Source organism: Malaclemys terrapin, chromosome 15 (genome assembly GCF_027887155.1).
Source record: "Malaclemys terrapin pileata isolate rMalTer1 chromosome 15, rMalTer1.hap1, whole genome shotgun sequence".
NCBI classification, from domain to species: domain Eukaryota; kingdom Metazoa; phylum Chordata; order Testudines; family Emydidae; genus Malaclemys; species Malaclemys terrapin.
The window spans coordinates 1,569,196-1,588,545 of NC_071519.1; the positions used below are offsets into that span (position 1 = coordinate 1,569,196).

The 19,350-nt window shown below is 57.3% G+C and overlaps 1 protein-coding gene across 5 annotated transcripts; it reads left to right on the forward strand.

Annotated features, from left to right (window-relative positions):
* The first annotated feature begins 414 nt into the window (after window positions 1–414).
* CHRNE (cholinergic receptor nicotinic epsilon subunit) lies at window positions 415–19,307 on the forward strand. 5 transcript variants are annotated; one of them, XM_054005400.1, is made up of 12 exons: window positions 415–498; window positions 714–853; window positions 1,597–1,641; window positions 3,191–3,300; window positions 7,252–7,407; window positions 8,483–8,586; window positions 8,767–8,967; window positions 9,725–9,839; window positions 10,130–10,244; window positions 16,638–16,839; window positions 16,967–17,097; window positions 17,570–19,307. In XM_054005400.1, exons 1-12 carry the CDS (start codon window positions 447–449, stop codon window positions 17,723–17,725), a joined length of 1,527 nt encoding a protein of 508 aa, XP_053861375.1. In that variant the 5' UTR covers window positions 415–446; the 3' UTR covers window positions 17,726–19,307. The 5 variants fall into 5 exon arrangements, with proteins under 5 accessions (XP_053861375.1, XP_053861373.1, XP_053861374.1 ...); XM_054005398.1 differs by having other exon boundaries at window positions 8,483–8,967; XM_054005399.1 differs by having other exon boundaries at window positions 8,483–8,967; window positions 16,971–17,097; window positions 17,570–17,686.
* Window positions 19,308–19,350: the final 43 nt, after the last annotated feature.

The following is a 19,350-nucleotide window of genomic DNA, read 5'->3' on the forward strand; positions in this document are numbered from 1 at the left end:
GCTGGTGGGTTAGAGCAGGGGGGGCTGGGAGCCAGGACTCCTGGGTTCTCTCCCCGGCTCTGGGAGGGGAGTGGGGACGAGTGGGTTAGAGCAGGGGGGGCTGGGAGCCAGGACTCCTGGGTTCTCTCCCCGGCTCTGGGAGGGGAGTGGGGGCTGGTGGGTTAGAGCAGGGGGGGCTGGGAGCCAGGACTCCTGGGTTCTCTCCCCGGCTCTGGGAGGGGAGTGGGGGCTGGTGGGTCGGGCTCTCTCTCTAACACGCTCTCTGGCCTGTCAGCCCCTGGGATGGGGGGAACAGGTGCAGCGAGGGGGGGAGTGAAAGTGACCTGATGCCGGTGGATGGGGGGGTCGGGAGATCCAGTGTCCGTCCCACCCCGGAAGCCGGAATCAACCTCAAAATAACTTGCCCCTATTTAATCAGCGGTGGCCGGGAGGGGGATTCGGCCACGATGCAGGGCCTGGGGCTGCTGCTCTGCGCCCTGCTGTGCGGGGGTGTCAGTGGTAAGTTGGGGGGCAGCCCTCTGGGGGCCCTGACATCTGGGGGGGGCTGATGGAGCCAGGCCCTGGGTCCCCGACAGGGGGGCAAGCTGGGGGGATAATCGGGAGGGGTTAAACCAGGACTGGGGCAGGGTGCGGGACACAAAGGTGGTGGGAGGGCAGGGCTGGGGGCAGCTGCTCCCCACACCCCCGGGTCTGACCCCTGCCTGCCCCACAAGGGGCCCCGGGTGGGAACGAGGAGCTGCGGCTCTACGAGAAACTCTTCGCCAACTATGACAAGAACACGCGGCCGGTGCTACGCCCCGACGACACAGTGCCCGTGCAGATAATGCTCACGCTGACCAACCTCATCTCACTGGTGAGACGCCCCCCACGTCCGGCCACCGCCCCCCGCTCCCGCGCCGCCGCCCCTGTGCCTGGCCCGGCCAGCGCCCCTCACTCCCGACCCACAGCCCCTCGTTCCCACCCCGCCGGCCCACCCGCCGCCCCCTGCTCCCACGCCGCCGCCCCTGGGCCCGGCCCGGCCAGCGCCCCTCACTCCTGACCCCCAGCCCCTTGTTCCCACCCCGCCGGCCCGCCCCCTGCTCCCGCGCCACCGCCCCTGTGCCCGGCCCGGCCAGCGCCCCTCACTCCTGACCAGCAGCCCCTCGTTCCCACCCCGCCGGCCCAGCTGCCGCCCCCTGCTCCCGCGCCGCCGCCCCTGTGCCCGGCCCGGCCAGCGCCCCTCACTCCTGACCAGCAGCCCCTCGTTCCCACCCCGCCGGCCCGCCCGCCGCCCCCTGCTCCCGCCCCCAGCAACCCTCACTCCCACTCTGCCGTGCCCAGCCTGGCCGGCGTCCCCCGCTGCCACCACACTGTCCCTGCTCCTGCCCCGCCGCCCCCCACTCCCGCCCTAGCGCCCCTCACTCCCAACCCACTCCCGCCACCCCCACGTCCAGCCCAGCTGGCGCCCCCCACAACCCCCACATCTGGCCCGGCCGCTACCCCCCCGCTCCTGCCCAGCCGCCCCCGCCTCCGACCCGACCTGCAACCCCCGCGTACATCCCTCGCTCCCACCCTGCCACCCCCAAAACCACGCTGACCGTCTCCATCCTGTTGCAGAATGAAAAGGAGGAGACTTTGACCACCAATGTCTGGATAAAGTTTGTGAGTAACCCCTCGCCCCCACTGGGTCTCCGGCCCCACTCAGGCCCCCCCAGACTCCTTGTTGATACCCTCAAGTGACCCCCGACTCTGAGCTCACCTGTCTTCCCCCATCTCCCCCCCCATTGCACTTACATCCTGAGGCTGAGGATAGAACCCAGGAGTCCTGGCTCCCAGCTGCTCCCTCCCCCCGCACTAATCTCCCCACTTCCGGTGACTGACCTTGTCCTGCAGGGGGGCAGCTACTATCCCTTGACCCCCATCTCCGCCGGCGCCTCTCACTCCCGACCCGCAACCCCTGCCGGCCCGGCCCTGCCCCCCCAGCTCTGCCAGTGCCCCTCACTCCCGACCCGCAGCCCCTGCCACCGGCCCTGCCCCCCCCAGCCCTGCCGGTGCCCCTCACTCCCGACCTGCAGCCCCTGCTCGCCCGGCCCTGCCCCCCCCCCAGCTCTGCCGGTGCCCCTCACTCCCGACCCACAGCCCCTGCCAGCCCAGCCCTGCCCCCCCCCAGCTCTGCCGGTGCCCCTCACTCCCGACCCACAGCCCCTGCCAGCCCAGCCCTGCCCCCCCGCAGCTCTGCCGGTGCCCCTCACTCCCGACCCACAGCCCCTGCCAGCCCAGCCCTGCCCCCCCGCAGCTCTGCCGGTGCCCCTCACTCCCAACCCACAGCCCCTGCTAGCCCAATCCCCCGCCCAGCCCTGCCGGTGCCCCTCACTCCCGACCCGCAGCCCCTGCCAGCCCAGCCCTGCCCCCCCCCAGCTCTGCCGGTGCCCCTCACTCCCTACCCGCAGCCCCTGCCCCCCCCAGCTCTGCCGGTGCCCCTCACTCCCGACCCGCAGCCCCTGCCAGCCCAGCCCTGCCCCCCCAGCTCTGCCGGTGCCCCTCACTCCCGACCCGCAGCCCCTGCCAGCCCAGCCCTGCCCCCCCCAGCTCTGCCGGTGCCCCTCACTCCCGACCCGCAGCCCCTGCCAGCCCAGCCCTGCCCCCCCCAGCTCTGCCGGTGCCCCTCACTCCCGACCCGCAGCCCCAGCCAGCCCAGCCTGCCCCCCCCAGCTCTGCCGGTGCCCCTCACTCCCGACCCGCAGCCCCTGCCAGCCCGGCCCTGCCCCCCCCCAGCCCTGCCGGTGCCCCTCACTCCCGACCCGCAGCCCCAGCCAGCCCAGCCTGCCCCCCCCAGCTCTGCCGGTGCCCCTCACTCCCGACCCGCAGCCCCTGCTAGCCCGGCCCTGCCCACCCCCAGCCCTGCCGGTGCCCCTCACTCCCGACCCGCAGCCCCTGCCAGCCCGGCCCTGCCCCCCCCCAGCTCTGCCGGTGCCCCTCACTCCCGACCCGCAGCCCCTGCCAGCCCGGCCCTGCCCCCCCCAGCTCTGCCGGTGCCCCTCACTCCCGACCCGCAGCCCCTGCCAGCCCGGCCCTGCCCCCCCCAGCTCTGCCGGTGCCCCTCACTCCCGACCCGCAGCCCCTGCCAGCCTAGCCCTGGGCTCCTCACACACAGCTCTGTGGCGGGGGGTGCAAGGGGTCCCCCAGCCTCACCCCGTCTCTCTGCCCCCAGGAATGGGTGGACTATCGGCTGAATTATAGCGACAGTGAGTTCAAAGGGATCCGCTCCCTGCGCGTCCCCTCCGACATGGTCTGGCTGCCGGACATCGTCCTGGAGAACAAGTGAGACCTGGGAGGGGGGCCTGGCCGATGCCCCGAGGCTGTGTGGGGAGGGAGGCTGTGGGGGGAGCCGCATGACTTGGGGTCTCGGGGACCCTGGGAGATTCGGGGAGAGGGCCAGGAAACGTCCGCCCTCCTGTCTCCAGCGGTCCCAGCTCCAGCTCCTCGAACCTGGGACAGGGCCGTGACTCGGAGAACCAGTGGTTAATCGTGAGCTGAGCCAGCGTCTGGCCCCACTCGCTAACAGGTCGGTGGTCTTGGCGCAGGGGCGCCTGAGTGTGTTTGGCCCGCGCCTGAAGTCACCATTCGCAGAACGGCCTGACGAGCGGAAAGTGTTTCTGTTTCTTTTACGAATAATAAGTCCCCCCTCCCCTCCCTGCCCGGTTATAAAACACCGATTTATCTGCCTGGCCGGAGCTGTTGTTTTCCTCCTGCTCTCGCCGGCTACCCGGACAGTCCACAGAAACGCCGTCTGGGCCAGTCCCGCCGCTCCAGGGCAGGCCTGCAGCCTGGCTCGGGTGCTCCGAGGGCCCCCCATCCCCACCGCGAGCCCCCAAACCTCCACCCGGCTGCTGCCCGGAGCCAGAGCCCACTTGGCAACCACACCTTTGTTCTGCAGGTGCCGCCGAGCCCATGTCCCGCTCCCTGGCATCAGCCACCCGGCGTGGGGCTCCTTTGGGTCCGGCTTCGAGAGCCCTCTAAGCTAGAGAGGGGCCAGGGACCGGACCCTGGATCCCCACAGCTCGGGCCTGGTGCTACCGGCAGTTTGGCTACCGATTGCTTGTGCCAGCGGCCGCTGCTTTCATTCGACGCTCTCGCTGCGATTCCCAAATGAGTTGAGACGAGGCCACTTTCTGGGTGCAAAGCGGTCAGCCTCCATCCTTGGCTGGTTACTTCCTGCTTTCAGGTGACCCCCCGGCCGATGTGGCCAGATTCCCAGGCCTGGTATCTGGGCTGGTGCCATGCTTTGCCATTCTTTCGGTTGCAGCTTGTCGAATAGCTCAGGCAGCCGCTTCCTCAGCTCTGTCGCTTTCCATCCACTTCCTTCGCTGCGGCTGCTAGTACGATCCCCACGGCCACACCGAAAGTCAAGCAGAACCGTCTCTGCAAGTGGATCATGTGCCACGGACGTGTTCCAGTCTCTCTTTGCTGCTGTGTTGCGGGAGATACCGGTTACGTAGCTGTCCCATGGCTGAGGACTCTTCAGCCCCACTTCCCTGCATCCACCTCCGTGGAATTCATCCCATCATTGGCGGTGGTGGCAAATTCGTTTGGATTCCTTCCACTTAATCAACTGGGCTCTGGAATAGATTGGTTCATCGTACATGACCCCAGCCCTGTCTTGGCCCAGACCGTGGGGCGTAACTCAAAAAAGAGTCCTACAAAAAGCAGAAACTCATAGACTCATAGACTTTAAGGTCAGAAGGGACCATTATGATCATCCTGTCTGACCCCCTGCATGCTGCAGGCCACAAGACCCTTCCCTGGACTCCGCCGTTGAAGTCCCCAATCCTGTGTTTTAGTGACTTCAATCGGCAGAGACCCTCCTGCTAGTGATCCCCGCCCCACGCTGCGGAGGAAGGCGAAAAACCTCCAGAGGCTCAGCCAATCTACCCTGGAGGAAAATTCCTTCCCGACCCCAAATATGGCGATCAGTAATACCCCGAGCATATAGGCAAGAGTCTCTAGCCTGACCCTTGTTTGCCATTATGCTATTTACGTACCATTGCTTGGTTTTCCTCGGCTACTATGTTTTACCATTAAACCATTCCCTCCATAAACTTATCCAACTTAATCTTAAAACCAGACAGGTCCGTCGCCCGCACCGTTTCCCTCGGAAGGCCGTTCCAATATTTCACCCCTCTGATGGTTAGAAACCTTCGTCTAATTTCAAGCCTGAACTTCCCCACGGCCAGTTTGTATCCATTCGTTCTCGTGTCCACATTAGTACTAAGCTGGAATAATTCCTCTCCCTCCCTTGTATTTATCCCTCTGATATATTTAAAGAGAGCAATCATATCCCCCCTCAGCCTTCGTTTTGTCAGACTAAACAACCCAAGCTCCTCTAATCTCTTTTCATACGACAGGTTTTCCATCAGTCTATGAGTCTATGACTTCCTGCACTTAGGACGGAAGAATCCCATGCACTGCTACAGACTAGGGACCAAATGGCTAGGTAGCAGTTCTGCAGAAAAGGACCTAGGGGTTACAGTGGACGAGAAGCTGGATACAAGTCGACAGTGTGCCCTTGTTGCCAAGAAGGCTAACAGCATTCTGGGCTGTATAAGTAGGGGCATTGCCAGCAGATCGAGGGACGTGATCATTCCCCTTTATTCGGCATTGGTGAGGCCTCATCTGGAATACTGTGTCCAGTTTTGGGCCCCACACTACAAGAAGGATGTGGAAAAATTGGAATGAGTCCACTGGAGGGCAACAAAAATGATTAGGGGTCTGGAGCACATGACTTATGAGGAGAGGCTGAGGGAACTGGGGTTATTTAGTCTGCAGAAGAGAAGAGTGAGGGGGGATTTGATAGCTGCTTTCAACTACCTGAAAGGGGGTTCCAAAGAGGATGGAGCTCGGCTGTTCTCAGTGGTAGCAGATGACAGAACAAGGAGCAATGGTCTCAAGTTGCAGTGGGGGAGGTCCAGGTTGGATATTAGGAAACACTATTTCACTGGGAGGTTGGTGAAGTACTGGAATGGGTTCCCTAGGGAGGTGGTGGAATCTCCTTCTTTAGAGGTTTTTAAGGCCCGGCTTGACAAAGCCCTGGCTGGGATGATTTAGTTGGTGTTGGCCCTGCTTTGAGCAGGGGGTTGGACTAGATACCTCCTGAGGTCTCTTCCAACCCTAATCTTTTATGATTCAATGAAGACCAAGGACAGGGTAGGCCTGTTACTCATTGAGGAGGGAAAGATAATGATAAAAAAAACCGCAGCAGTGGCCGATGTGTTAAATGCCTTTTTTGTTTCGGTTTTCACCAAACAGTTAGCGGTGACCGGCCGACTAGCATAGTGAACGTCGGTGTAAAGGGGGAAGGATCTGAGGCTAACATAAGGGCAGAACAAGTTAAAAATTAATTAGACAAGTCCGATGTCTCCAAGTTGGCAGGGTCTGACAAAACTCATCCTGGGATACTCAAGAAATGGGCTGAAGAGGTCTGAGCCATCTGTGACGAGGCGGTGGGCACACAACTGGTTGGAAAACCATTCCCAGAGAGTAGTTATCAGCGGTTCACAGTCAAGCTGGAAGGGCATAATGAGCAGGGTCCCCCCAGGAATCTGTCCTGGGTCCGGTTCTGTTCAATATCTTCTTAAATGATTTTGTTTAGGTTGGACATTAGGAAAAAGTGGTTAAAGGCTGGAACAAATGACCTGGGGAGGTCGTGACGTCTCCATCGTTGGAGGTTTTTAAGAACAGGTTGGACCAACACCTGTGGCGGATGGTCTAGAAGATAATACTTTGTCCTGCTTCTGTGTAGGGGGCTGGACTAGATGGATTTAGACATGTTCTGCCGATTTGAGTTAAAGTCAGACTACGCCTTTTTTGCGATTGGGTTATGTCGGCAGAGGTGCAGCTGGTTGTCCCCCTCCCTGACGTTCCCGCCCCATTTTCGGTCTGTCCCTGCTTCAGTGGTTCAACCTCAGGCATCCCAGTCCACCCCTTTCAGGGTATCCCAAAAGCCGGCCCGGCCACAGAAAAGTCTTTCCGGGGACACCCCCAAAAGTCCACTGAGATGAAGGCTTCAGGCCACAGGGCAGGTTGGGGTGGGTGCCGATCTTTTGGGGTGCACGGGCTTTGGTGTATCAATATACAAGGGTGTCTCATGGGCACCAAGGGATGTGGTGGTTTTGTTTATTGGGCACAGGGATGTTGTTTTCCAGGCTGCGTGGGAAGTGTCTGGGCTGCAGGGACTTGCTGACGCCCCCTTTCCCTTCTCACCTCCCCCCCCAGCATCGACGGGCAGTTTGAGATCGCCTACTACGCGAACGTGCTGGTGTACCCTGGGGGAGCCATGTACTGGCTGCCCCCCGCCATCTACCGCAGCACCTGTGCCATCGAAGTCACCTACTTCCCCTTCGACTGGCAGAACTGCTCCCTTGTCTTCCAGTGAGTGAGATGCGCCCACCTCTGGGGGGGGCGGCTGGTTCCCCAGGGACCCCTCGCCCGGCGCTGAGATGCGCCCACCTCTGGGGCGGGGCGGCCGGTTACCCAGGGACCCCTCGCCCGGCGCTGAGACGCAGCCACCTCTGGGGGGGGCGGCTGGTGACCCAGGGACCCCTCGCCCGGCGCTGAGACGCAGCCACCTCTGGGGGGGGCGGCTGGTTACCCAGAGACCCCTCGCCTAGCGCTGAGATGCAGCCACCTCTGGGGCGGGGCGGCCGGTTCCCCGGGGACCCCTCGCCCGGCGCAGAGATGCAGCCACCTCTGGGGCGGGGCGGCCGGTTCCCCAGTGACCCCTCGCCCGGCGCTGAGACGCGCCCACCTCTGGGGCGGGGCGGCCGGTTCCCTGGGGACCCCTCGCCCGGCGCTGAGATGCAGCCACCTCTGGGGGGGGCGGCCGGTTCCCCGGGGACCCCTCGCCTAGCGCTGAGATGCAGCCACCTCTGGGGCGGGGCGGCCGGTTATCCAGGGACCCCTCGCCCTGCGCTGAGATGCAGCCACCTCTGGGGCGGGGCAGCCGGTTACCCGGGGACCCCTCGCCCTGCGCTGAGATGCAGCCACCTCTGGGGCGCGGCAGCCGGTTACCCGGGGACCCCTCGCCTAGCGCTGAGATGCAGCCACCTCTGGGGCGGGGCGGCCGGTTATCCAGGGACCCCTCGCCCTGCGCTGAGATGCAGCCACCTCTGGGGCGGGGCAGCCGGTTACCCGGGGACCCCTCGCCCTGCGCTGAGATGCAGCCACCTCTGGGGCGGGGCAGCTGGTTACCCGGGGACCCCTCGCCTAGCGCTGAGATGCAGCCACCTCTGGGGCGGGGCGGCCGGTTATCCAGGGACCCCTCGCCCTGCGCTGAGATGCAGCCACCTCTGGGGCGGGGCAGCCGGTTACCCGGGGACCCCTCGCCTAGCGCTGAGATGCAGCCACCTCTGGGGCGGGGCGGCTGTTTACTCAGGGACCCCTCACCCAGTGCCAGGGCTGACCCTAAGGAGAGGGCGCCCCCTGCTGACCCCCCATGTGGCCACAGGTCCCAGACGTACAGCGCTAACGAGGTTGAACTGCAGCTCTCAATCAATGAGGAGACGTCCCGCCCCTTTGACGAGATCGATATAGACCCCGCCGCCTTCACAGGTATGGGGGGGTGGGAAAGAGGGTGTCTGCCAGCCCCCCCCGAACAGACCCCCAAGGGGGCAGGGGGTGTCTCCCACAGCTCCTCCCAGGGGCAAATGTCTGCCAGGTTCCCCCCAGTGGGGGTCTCCCCGAAGGGCAGGGGGGTGCTCCCCACAGCACCCACTGCCTCCCACCCTGCAGAGAACGGGGAGTGGGCGATCCGGCACCGGCCGGCCTGGAAGGTGCTGCACCCGGAGCTGGGCCGGGAGGCGCTCGGCTTCCAGGAGATCCGCTTCTCGCTCATCATCCAGCGCAAGCCCCTCTTCTACATCATCAACATCATCGTGCCCTGCGTGCTCATCTCCTCCCTCGTCGTGCTGGTCTACTTCCTGCCCGCCCAAGGTGAGCCCGGCCACGGGAAACCCCGCCCAGCCCGGTCAGCCACCGGGACGCCCCTCCTGGCCACGGGGACGCCCCACCCGCCCTGCCCGGCCACGGGAAACCCCGCCCAGCCCGGTCAGCCACGGGGATGTCCCACCCGCCCCGCCCAGCCACGGGAAACCCTGCCCCGCCCGGTCAGCCACCGGGACGCCCCACCCGGCCACGGGAAACCCCGCCCAGCCCGGTCAGCCACTGGGACGCCCCACCCGCCCCACCCACCCACGGGAAACCCCGCCCAGCCCGGTCAGCCACTGGGACGCCCCACCCGCCCCACCCAGCCACGGGAAACCCCGCCCGGTCAGCCACCGGGACGCCCCTCCTGGCCACAGGGACGCCCCACCCGGCCACAGGGAAATCCTGCCCGGCCCGGTCAGCCACGGGGACGCCCCTCCTGGCCACAGGGACACCCCACCTGGCCACGGGAAACCCCGCCCAGCCCGGTCAGCCACCGGGACGCCCCTCCTGGCCACAGGGACGCCCCACCCGCCCCGCCCGGCCACAGGACAAGGAGAGGTGCTCCCTACCACACCCATGTGGGGGACACATTTGCTGGCACTAGGAGCAAACGATAGTGGCATGAACCCCAATCTCTCCTGGTGGCCCCTCTCTGGGGGGCCCCAGGGCAGAAAGCCCCAGGCCCTGGGCAGGAGGGGACATAGCAGGATATCGGAGGGAAGCCAAACGGCTCCATGTCACCCCTGTTCTCTGCCTCTGGCAGCCGGTGGCCAGAAATGCACCCTCTCCATCTCAGTGCTGCTGGCTCAGACTGTCTTCCTCTTCCTCATCGCCCAAAAAATCCCAGAGACCTCGCTCAGCGTCCCCCTCATCGGCAAGTGAGTGACACCCCCCATCCCGCTTCCCTGGGAACCAGGACTCCCGAGATCTCTCCCTGGCTCTGGGAGGGGAGTGGGGCTGGTGGGTTAGAGCAGGGGGGGCTGGGAGCCAGGACTCCTGGGTTCTCTCCCCGGCTCTGGGAGGGGTGTGGGGGCTGGTGGGTTAGAGCAGGGGAGGCTGGGAGCCAGGACTCCTGGGTTCTCTCCCCGGTTCTGGGAGGGGTGTGGGGGCTGGTGGGTTAGAGCAGGGGAGGCTAGGAGCCAGGACTCCCGAGATCTCTCCCCGGCAGGTACCTGATGTTTGTCATGGGGGTGGCGACGCTGATCGTGATGAATTGTGTCATTGTGCTGAATGTTTCCCTGCGAACGCCGAACACCCACTGCATGTCTGAGCAACTCAAACATGTGAGCGTCGGGGGCAGAGCACAGTGGGGAGATGAGGGGGATCTGGGGGGGAAGTGCCAGGGGGCTGGGGGTGGAGGGAGTGCTCGGGGGCAGTGGGGCTGGAGAACTGGGGATCAGTGCCAGGGGGAATGTGGGGTGAGGGGCACCAGTCTTGAAGGGAAATTGGAGAACCAAGAACCAACCAAAGGGGGAATAGGGATTGGGGAGAGAACCGATCCTGGCTGGGGGAGTGGGGGCTTAGGGCAGGCAAGAGTCCAAGGGCTAAGCCCGGACCCTTAGATCCAGTATCTTAGATGTCTGTAGACTAATGTGAGAAGGATAGGGAATAAGCAGGAAGAACACGAAATGCTAGTCAATAAACACAACTATGACCTAGTTGGCGTCACGGAGACTTGGTGAGATAATACGCACAACTGGAATATCGGTACAGATGGGTACAGCTTGCTCAGGGACAGGCAGGGGAAAAGGGAGGTGTTGCCGCCTTATATATTAAAAATGCGTACACTTGGACTGAGGTTGAGCTGGAAATAGGAGACAGACTTGTTGAAAGTCTCTGGGTAAGGATGAAAGGGGTAAAAAACAAGGGTGATGTCATGGTCGGGGTCTACTACAGACCCCTAACCAGGAAGACGAGGTGGATGAGGCTTTTTTTTAAACTAATAAAATGATCCAAACCACAGAACTTGGTGGTGATGGGGGACTTCAACTCCCCAGACATCTGTTGGGAAAATAACACAGCAGAGCACAGATTATCCAACAAGTTCTCGGAATGTATCGGAGATGATTTTTTATTTCAGAAGGTGGAGAAAGCTAATAGGGGAGAGGCTGGTCTAGATTTGATTTTGACAAATAGGGAGGAAGTGGTTGAGAATTTGAAAGCGGAAGGCAGCTTGGGTGAAAGCGATCGTGAAATAATAGAGTTCATGATGCTATGGAATGGTTGGAGGGAGAACAGCAAAATGAAGACCATGGATTTCAAGAAGGCAGACGTTAGCAAACTCGGGGAGTTGGTAGGTAAGATCCCATGGGAAGCAAGTCTATGGGGAAAAACAGTTGAAGTTTTCAGTTGGCAGTTTTTCAAAGAGACGTCATTAAGGGCACAAGAGGAAAATCCCACTGCATAGGAAAGATAGGAAGTATGGCAAGTATGGCTTAACCAGGGGATCTTCAATGATCTAAAACTCGAAAAACAGTCCTGCAAAAAGTGAAAACTCAGCCAAATTACAAAGGATGAATATAAATAAATAACACAGGTATGTAGGGACAAAATTAGAAAGGCCAAGGCACATAACAAGATCAAACTAGCTAGGGACATAAAAGGAAACAAGAAAACATTCTACAAATACATTAAAAGCAAGAGGAAGACAAAGGAGAGGGTAGGCCCGTTACTCAATGAGGGGGGAAAGACAATAACAGAAAATGTGGAAATGGCAGAGGTGCTTAATGACGTCTTTGTTTCGGTTTTCACCAAGAAGGTTGGTGGCGACTGGACGTCTAACATAGTGAATGCCAGTGAAAATGAGGTAGGATCAGAGGCTAAAATAGGGAAAGAACAAGTCAAAAATTAGTTAGACAAGTTAGATGTCTTCAAATCACCAGGGCCTGATGAAATGCATCCTAGAATACTCAAGGAGCTGACTGAGGAGACATCTGAGCTATTAGCGATTATCTTTGAAAAGTCATGGAAGATGGGAGAGATTCCAGAGGACTGGAAAAGGGCAAATCTAGTGCCCATCTCTAAAAAGGGAAATAAGGACAACCCAGGGAATTACAGACCGGTCAGCTTAACTTCTGTACCCAGAAAGATAATGGAGCAAATAATTAAGCAACCAATTTGCAAACACCTAACATAAGAACATAAGAATGCCCCTACTGGGTCAGACCAAGAGTCCATCTAACCCAGTGTCCTGTCTACCGAGGGTGGCCAGTGCCAGGTGCCCCAGAGGGAATGAACAGAACAGGGAATCATCAAGTGATCGATCCCCTGTCACCCATTCCCAGCTTCTGGCAAACAGAGGCCAGGGACACCATCCCTGCCCATCCTGCTAATAGCCATTGATTGACCTATCCTCCATGAACGTATTTAGGTCTTCGTTGAACCCTGGTATAGTCTTGGCCTTCGCAACATCCTCTGGCGAGGAGTTGCACAGGTTAACAGTGCGTTGTGTGAAGAAATACTTCCTGTTGTTTTAAACCTGCTGCCTATTAATTTCATTTGGTGACTCCTAGTTCTTGTTATGAGAAGTAGTAAACAACACTTCCTGATCTACTTTCTTCACACCAATCATTGTTTTATACACCTCAATCATATCGCCCCTTAGCCATCTCTTTTCCAAGCTGAAAAGTCGCAGTCTGATTAATCTCTCCTCATACAGAAGCCATTCCAGACCCCTCATCATTTTTGTTGCCCTTTTCTGAACCTTTTCCAATTCCAATCTATCTTTTTTGAGATGGAGCGACCACATCAGCACGCAGTATTCAAGATGTTGGCGTACCATGGATTTATAGAGGCAACATGATATTTTCTGTCTGATTCTCTATCCCTTTCTTAATGATTCCCAACATCCTGTTCGCTTTTTTGGCTGCCGCCGCACATTGAGTGAATGTTTGCAGAGAACTCTCCACAATGACGCCAAGATCTTTTTTGAGTGGCAACAGCTAATTTAGACCCCTCATTTTATACATGTAGTTGGGATTATATTTTCCCATGTGCATTATTTTGCATTTATCAACATTGAATTTCATCTGCCATTTTGTTGCCCAGTCACCCAGTTTTGAGAGATCCTTTTGTAATTCTTCGCAGTCTGCCTGGGACTTAACTATCTTGAGTAGTTTTGTATCATCTGCAAATTTTGCCATCTCACTGTTTACCCCTTTTTCCAGATTGTTTATGAATAAGTTGAATAGGACTGGTCCCAGTACAGACCCCTGGGGGACACCACGATTTACCTCTCTCCATTCTCAGAACTGACCATTTATTCCTATGCTTTGTTTCCTATCGTTTAACCAGTTACCAATCCATGAGAGGACCTCTTATCCCATGACAGCTGACTTTGCTTAAGAGTCTTTGGTGATGGACCTCGTCAAAGGCTTTCTGAATATCTTAGTACACTATATCCACTGGATCCCACATGCTTGTCCACATGCTTGATGACCACCTCAAAAAATTCTAGTAGATTGGTGAGGCATGATTTCCCTTTACTAAAACCATGTTGACTCTTCCCCAACAAGTTATGTTCATCTCTGTGTCTGACAATATTGTTCTTTATTATTGTTTCAGCCAGTTTGCTCGGTACTGAAGTCAGGCTTACTGGCCTGTAATTGCTGGGATCACCTCTAGAGCCCTTTTTAAAAATTGGCATCACATTAGCTATTCTCCAGTCATCTGGCCCAGCGGCTGATTTAAATGATAGGTTACAGACGACAGTTAGTAGTTCTGCAATTTCACATTTGAGTTCCTTCAGAACTCTTGGGTGATACCATCTGGTCCTGGTGACTTATTGCTGTTTAATTTATCAATTTGTTCCTAAACCTCCTCTAATGATACCTCAATCTGGGACTGTTCCTCCGATCTGTCACCTAAAAAGAATGGCTCAGGTTTGGGAATCTCCCTCACATCCTCAGCCGTGAAGACCGATGCAAAGAATTCATTTAGTTTCTCCCAGAGCCGGCTCCAGGGTTTTGGCCGCCCCAAGCAGCCAAACAAAAACCAAAAAACCCTTGATCGCGATCTGCGGTGGCAATTTGGCGGAAGGTCCTTCGCTCCTAGCAGGAGTGAGGGACCGTCCGCCGAATAGCTGGACCTGCCGCCCCTCTCCGGCACTGCTTGCCAAGCTGGTGCCTGGAGCCGGCCCTGGTTTCTCCGCAATGGCCTTATTGTCCTTGAGTGCTCCTTTGGCACCTCCATCATCCAGTGGCCCCACTGGTTGTTTAGCAGATTTCCTGCTTCTGATGTACTCAAAAAAAAAAAAAAAAAAAAAAAAAAATTGCTATTACTTTTTGAGTCTTTGGCTAACTGTTTCTCAAATTATTTTTTGGCCTTCCTAATTGTATTTTTACACTTCATTGCCAGAGTTTATGCTCCTTTATGTTTTCCTCACTAGGATTTAACTTCCACTTTTTAAAGGATGCCTTTTTGCCTCTCACGGCTTCTTTTACTTTATTGTTTAGCCACGGTGGCTCTTTTTTGGTTTTCCTACTATGTTTTTTAATTTGGGGCATACATTTCAGTTGAGCCTCTATTATGGTGTCTTTAAAAAGTTTCCACGCAGCTTGCAGAGATTTAACTTTTGGCGCTGTACCTTTTAATTTCTGTTTAACTAACCTCCTCATTTTTGTGGAGTTCCCCTTTCTGAAATTAAATGCTCCAGTGTCTGGATGCTGGGGTGTTTTTCCTGCCACAGGGATGTTATGGTCACTATTACCAAGCAGTCCAGCTACATTCACCTCTTGGACCAGGTCCTGTGCTCCACTTAGGACTAAATCCAGAATCGCCTCTCCTCTGGTGGGTGCCAGGACCAGCAGCTCCAAGAAGCCGTCATATAAGGTGTCAAGAAACTTTATCTCTGCATCCCGCCCTGAGGTGACATTTACCCAGTCAATATGAGGATAATTGAAATCCCCCATTATTATTATTATTATTATTGAGGTTTTTTTATTTTAATAGCATCTCTAATCTCCCTGAGCATTTCACAGTCACTATCACCATCCTGGTCAGGTGGTCAGTAATATATTCCTGCCGCTATATTCTTCTTATTAGAGCATGGAATTTCTATCCATAGAGATTTTATGGTACAGTTAGATTCATTGATGATTTTTACTTCATTTGATTCTACGCTTTCTTTCACATATAATGCCACTACCCCACCAGGACCTGTTCTGTCCTTCTGTTTTGTATCCTGATATTACTGTATCCCATTGATTATCCTCATTCCACCAAGTTTCTGTGATGCCTGTTATATCAATATCCTCATTTAATATGAGGCACTCTAGTTCACCCATTTTATTATTTAGACTTCTAGCTTTGGTATATAAGCTCTTTAAAAACTTGTCTCCTTTTAGCTGTCTGCCATTACACGACGTAATTGAATGGGACAGATAATAACCTAGAAGATAATAAGGTGATAACAGTCAGCATGGATGTGTCAGGAACAAATCGTGTCAAACCAACCCGATTAGCTTTCTTTGACATGATAACAAGGCTTGTGGCTGGGGGGAAGCGGTAGATGTGGTATATCTTGACTTTAGTAAGGCTTTTGATACTGTCTCGCATGACTTTCTCATAAACAAACTAGGGAAATACAACCTAGATGGAGCTGCTATAAGGTGGGCACAAAACTGGTTGGAAAACTATCCCCAGAGAGTAGTTATCGGTGGTTCACAGTCATGCTGGAAGGGCATAACGAGTGGAGTCCCACAGAGATCGGTTCTGGGTCTGGTTCTGTTCAATATCTTCATCAATGATTTAGATAATGGCCTAGAGAGGGCACTTATAAAGTTTGTGGACGATACCAAGATGGGAGGGGTTACAAGTGCTTTGAAGGATAGGATTAAAATTCAAAATGATCTGGACAAACCGGAGAAATGGTCTGAAGTAAATAAGATGAAATTCAATAAGCACAAATGCAAAGTTCTCCACCTAGGAGGGAACAATCAGTTGCACACATACAAAATGGGAAATAACTGTCTAGGAAGGAGTACTGTGGAAAGGGATCTCGGGGGGTCATAGTGGACCACAAGCTAAATGCGAGTCAACAGTGTGACGCTGTTGCAAAAAAAGCAAACAACATTCTGGGATGTATTAGCAGGAGTGTTGTAAGCAAGACACGAGAAGTAATTCTTCTGCTCTACTCGGCGCTGATTAGGCCTCAAGTGGAGTATTGTGTCCAGTTCTGGGCCCCACATTTCAGGAAAGATGTGGACAAATTGGAGAGAGTCCAGAGAAGAGCAACAAAAAATGATTAAAGGTCTAGAAAACATGAGCGATGGGGGAAGATTGAAAAACGTGGGTTTGTTTAGTCTGGAGAAGAGAAGACTGAGAGGGGACATGATCACAGTTTTCAAGTACATAAAAGGTTGTTAACAAGGAAGAGGGAGAAAAATTGTTCTCCTTAACCTCTGAGGACAGGGGAAGAAGCAATGGGCTTAAATTGCAGCCAGGGCGGTTTAGGTTGGACATTAGGAAAACTTCCTTTCGGGGGGCTAAGCACTGGAAGAAATTGCCCAGGGAGATTGTAGAATCTCCATCGTTGGGGATTTTTAAGATCCAGTTGGACAAATATCTGTAAGGGCTGGTCTAGATAATACTTAGTCCTGCCACGAGTGCAGGGAACAGGTCTAGAGACCTCACGAGGTCCCTTCCAGTTCTATATCTCTTCGCCCCCCCCCCCCCAGGTGTTCCTCGAGGTGCTGCCACGGTACCTGGGCTCAGCCCTGGAGCCCACGGGGGACCCCTGGGCTGCGCCCCCTGCCCGGCGGCGCAGCTCCTTCGCCATCATGCTCAAAGCCGAGGAGTACATCCTCAAGAAGCCACGCAGCGAGATTCTCTTTGAGCGGCAGGGCCAGCGCCATGGGCTCAACAGGACCCCCGCCTGTGGTGAGAAACCTCCCCCACCCCCGCATGCTGGCTACCCACACCCCACTGCCAGGGGAACGTGTTAGTGTTAATCCTCAGAGCCAGGACTCCTGGGTCCCTGACTCTGCCCCGCCCCCTCTCTCTGCAGACAGGGTGGACGTTGGCGTCACCAGCACCTTGTACAAGAACCTGGCCAGCGCAGCCCCCGAGATCCGGGCGTGCGTGGAGGCCTGCAACTTCATCACAGAGACCACGAGAGAGCAGAATGCTAGCAGCGCGGTGAGTCCCACACCAGCCTGCCCCAAGACCTGGGGGGCGGATTGGGGCTGGAGCCCCCAACAGGGGAAAATCCATGGGTCCTAGCTCCTATTCTGACTCTTAATCTATTCCACCAGCCCCCACTCCTCTCCCAGAGCCAAGGAGAGAACCCAGGAGTCCTGGCTCCCAGCACCCCCTGCTCTAACCCACCAGCCCCCACTCCTCTCCCAGAGCCAGGGAGAGAACCCAGGAGTCCTGGCTCCCAGCCCCCCTGCTCTGACCCACCAGCCCCCACTCCTCTCCCAGAGCTGGGGAGAGAACCCAGGAGTCCTGGCTCCCAGCCTCCCCTGCTCTGACCCACCAGCCCCCACTCTCCTCCCAGAGCTGGGGAGAGAACCCAAGAGTCCTGGCTCCCAGGCCCCGTCTCTCCTCTCCCCCCCTCTCCAAGCGCAGGGGACCTAGGCGTCCTGACACCCCTCTCTCTGCCGCGCAGGAGATGGAGAACTGGGTGCTGATTGGGAAGGTGATTGACAAGCTATGCTTCTGTGCCGCCATCCTGCTCTTCACTATCGGCACCCTCGGCATTTTCCTCATGGGGCATTTCAACCAGGTGCCCGACGACCCCTTCCCCCTGCAGCCGGACCCGTAGCCGGGACCCGGCCCTGCCCTCACCCGCCGGGGTACCGACGCACAATGAGGTAGCCATGCGGGCAAGTGTGATGTCTGGATGGGAGCCCCCCGCCCCACAGCACAGCACCCCCTAGCACCTTGTCCCAGGGCCAGAGTTACCCTGGGGAAATCACTTGACTTTTACCCACCGCCTTCTGTCCCAAGTAGCTGCAGGCACCACTACAGAGCTGGACTCAGAAATACTGCTGGTACGGGGGAGGGACGCCGCACCCCAGACACAGACGCATGTCAGCAGCGGGCGAGGGCTCCCTGTATAAACTCCACCCCAGACACGGACGCATCTCGGCACTATGTGAGGGATCCCTGTATGACCAGCTCTCCCCCCCCCCCCCACATCCCACCCCAGAGGCAGCTGCATCTCAGCCCCATGTCTCACCCCTCCAGCCCAACAAGGAGATTCTGGGGACACAGCTCTTTGGAAGTAGCTCTAGTCACAGCACCTGCTGGGCTAGTGTAGATGGGCCCTGTGGCTTCCTTGCTCCCAACTCCAGACCACATCTGGTCCCCCCTCACCTTCCCAACCTTGCTGCTTGGGGCTGGCGCCCTGGGTGTGTGAGATGAACATGATCACACACCAGTTCAAAGTCAGCTGCTCCAGGCCGGGGGTTAACCTGCGTGTCGCCTAGGGTCACCCGCAGTCTGCCGCTTGCTGCCAACCCCCTGGTGTCCGTCCCCAGCACTTCCCTGAGGAAGCCACCCTCTGTTCCGTCTCCCTTCGCTGCTCGCTTCTCCGGCAAGGTGGCCATCAGCCAGCCCCACACACTGCCCGAGGGGCAAAGCCCCCGTGGGGTGCAGCCTACCTGCACTCAATTCCACCAGCACAGGGTGAGGTGGTAGGGATCTGAGCCCTGCACATTTTGTTACAGCAAAGCAGAAGTAAACACAGAGCGTGCTTTGGTAGCCCGGTCCCAGCTGGCGCCATGGCTGGCTGAGGTCGCTCGGTCCTGGAAAGATGGGGCCAGCACTTTCACTTCCCTTTTGTCCACTCCAGCAAATAAAGTCACGCATTTTAACTCAGCGGGCATTTCCAGGCATGCGTCTATGATTGCTCTGCAGGGCAGTGCCTGACTTGACTGAGGATTGCTGGCCAGTGGGTGCCAAAGGGCTAAAAAGTTGCTGGAGATAGGAGGTGTCTCCCTCCTAACTCTCTGGGGCAGATCAAGGGAGGAGCTGGCAAGAACCTAACAAGAAGAAATTCCGCACTCAAGCGGAAGATGTGAACTCGGCAGGGGGCTCCGCCGTGAGGCTAGGATACAGATAGCCTTTGGAGAGAGACAGGTCTCACCTGGGACAGAGTGAGAGAACCAAGATGGCGTGGCCAAGACATGGAGTGACCGAACCTGCGCTTCTCTCCGCTAACATCAGTAATAAACCCTGCTCTGTTCTGTTCTGGAAAGGCGGCTGGGCGCCTGGGTCCCTGCAGAGCGGACACGGCTCTCGCAGGGCAGAGCTCACCAGGTGAAGCAGGCTGGAGGCCCGAGGCGCAGGTGACCCTTCGGGGTCTGACCCACTGAAGGCGTTTCTCCCAGGGACTGTTTATCCTGTAGATCTGCGAGACGCTGCTGCAGAGCGTTACCGAGGTGT

Excerpts from the sequence above, each read along its gene's own strand:
- CHRNE (XM_054005398.1), top strand. The coding sequence starts at position 447 with ATGCAGGGCCTGGGGCTGCTGCTCTGCGCCCTGCTGTGCGGGGGTGTC. Across the intron at positions 854-1,596 it reads TGACCAACCTCATCTCACTG|AATGAAAAGGAGGAGACTTT; the intron begins GTGAGACGCCCC and ends ATCCTGTTGCAG. Across the intron at positions 16,840-16,966 it reads CAACAGGACCCCCGCCTGTG|ACAGGGTGGACGTTGGCGTC; the intron begins GTGAGAAACCTC and ends CTCTCTCTGCAG.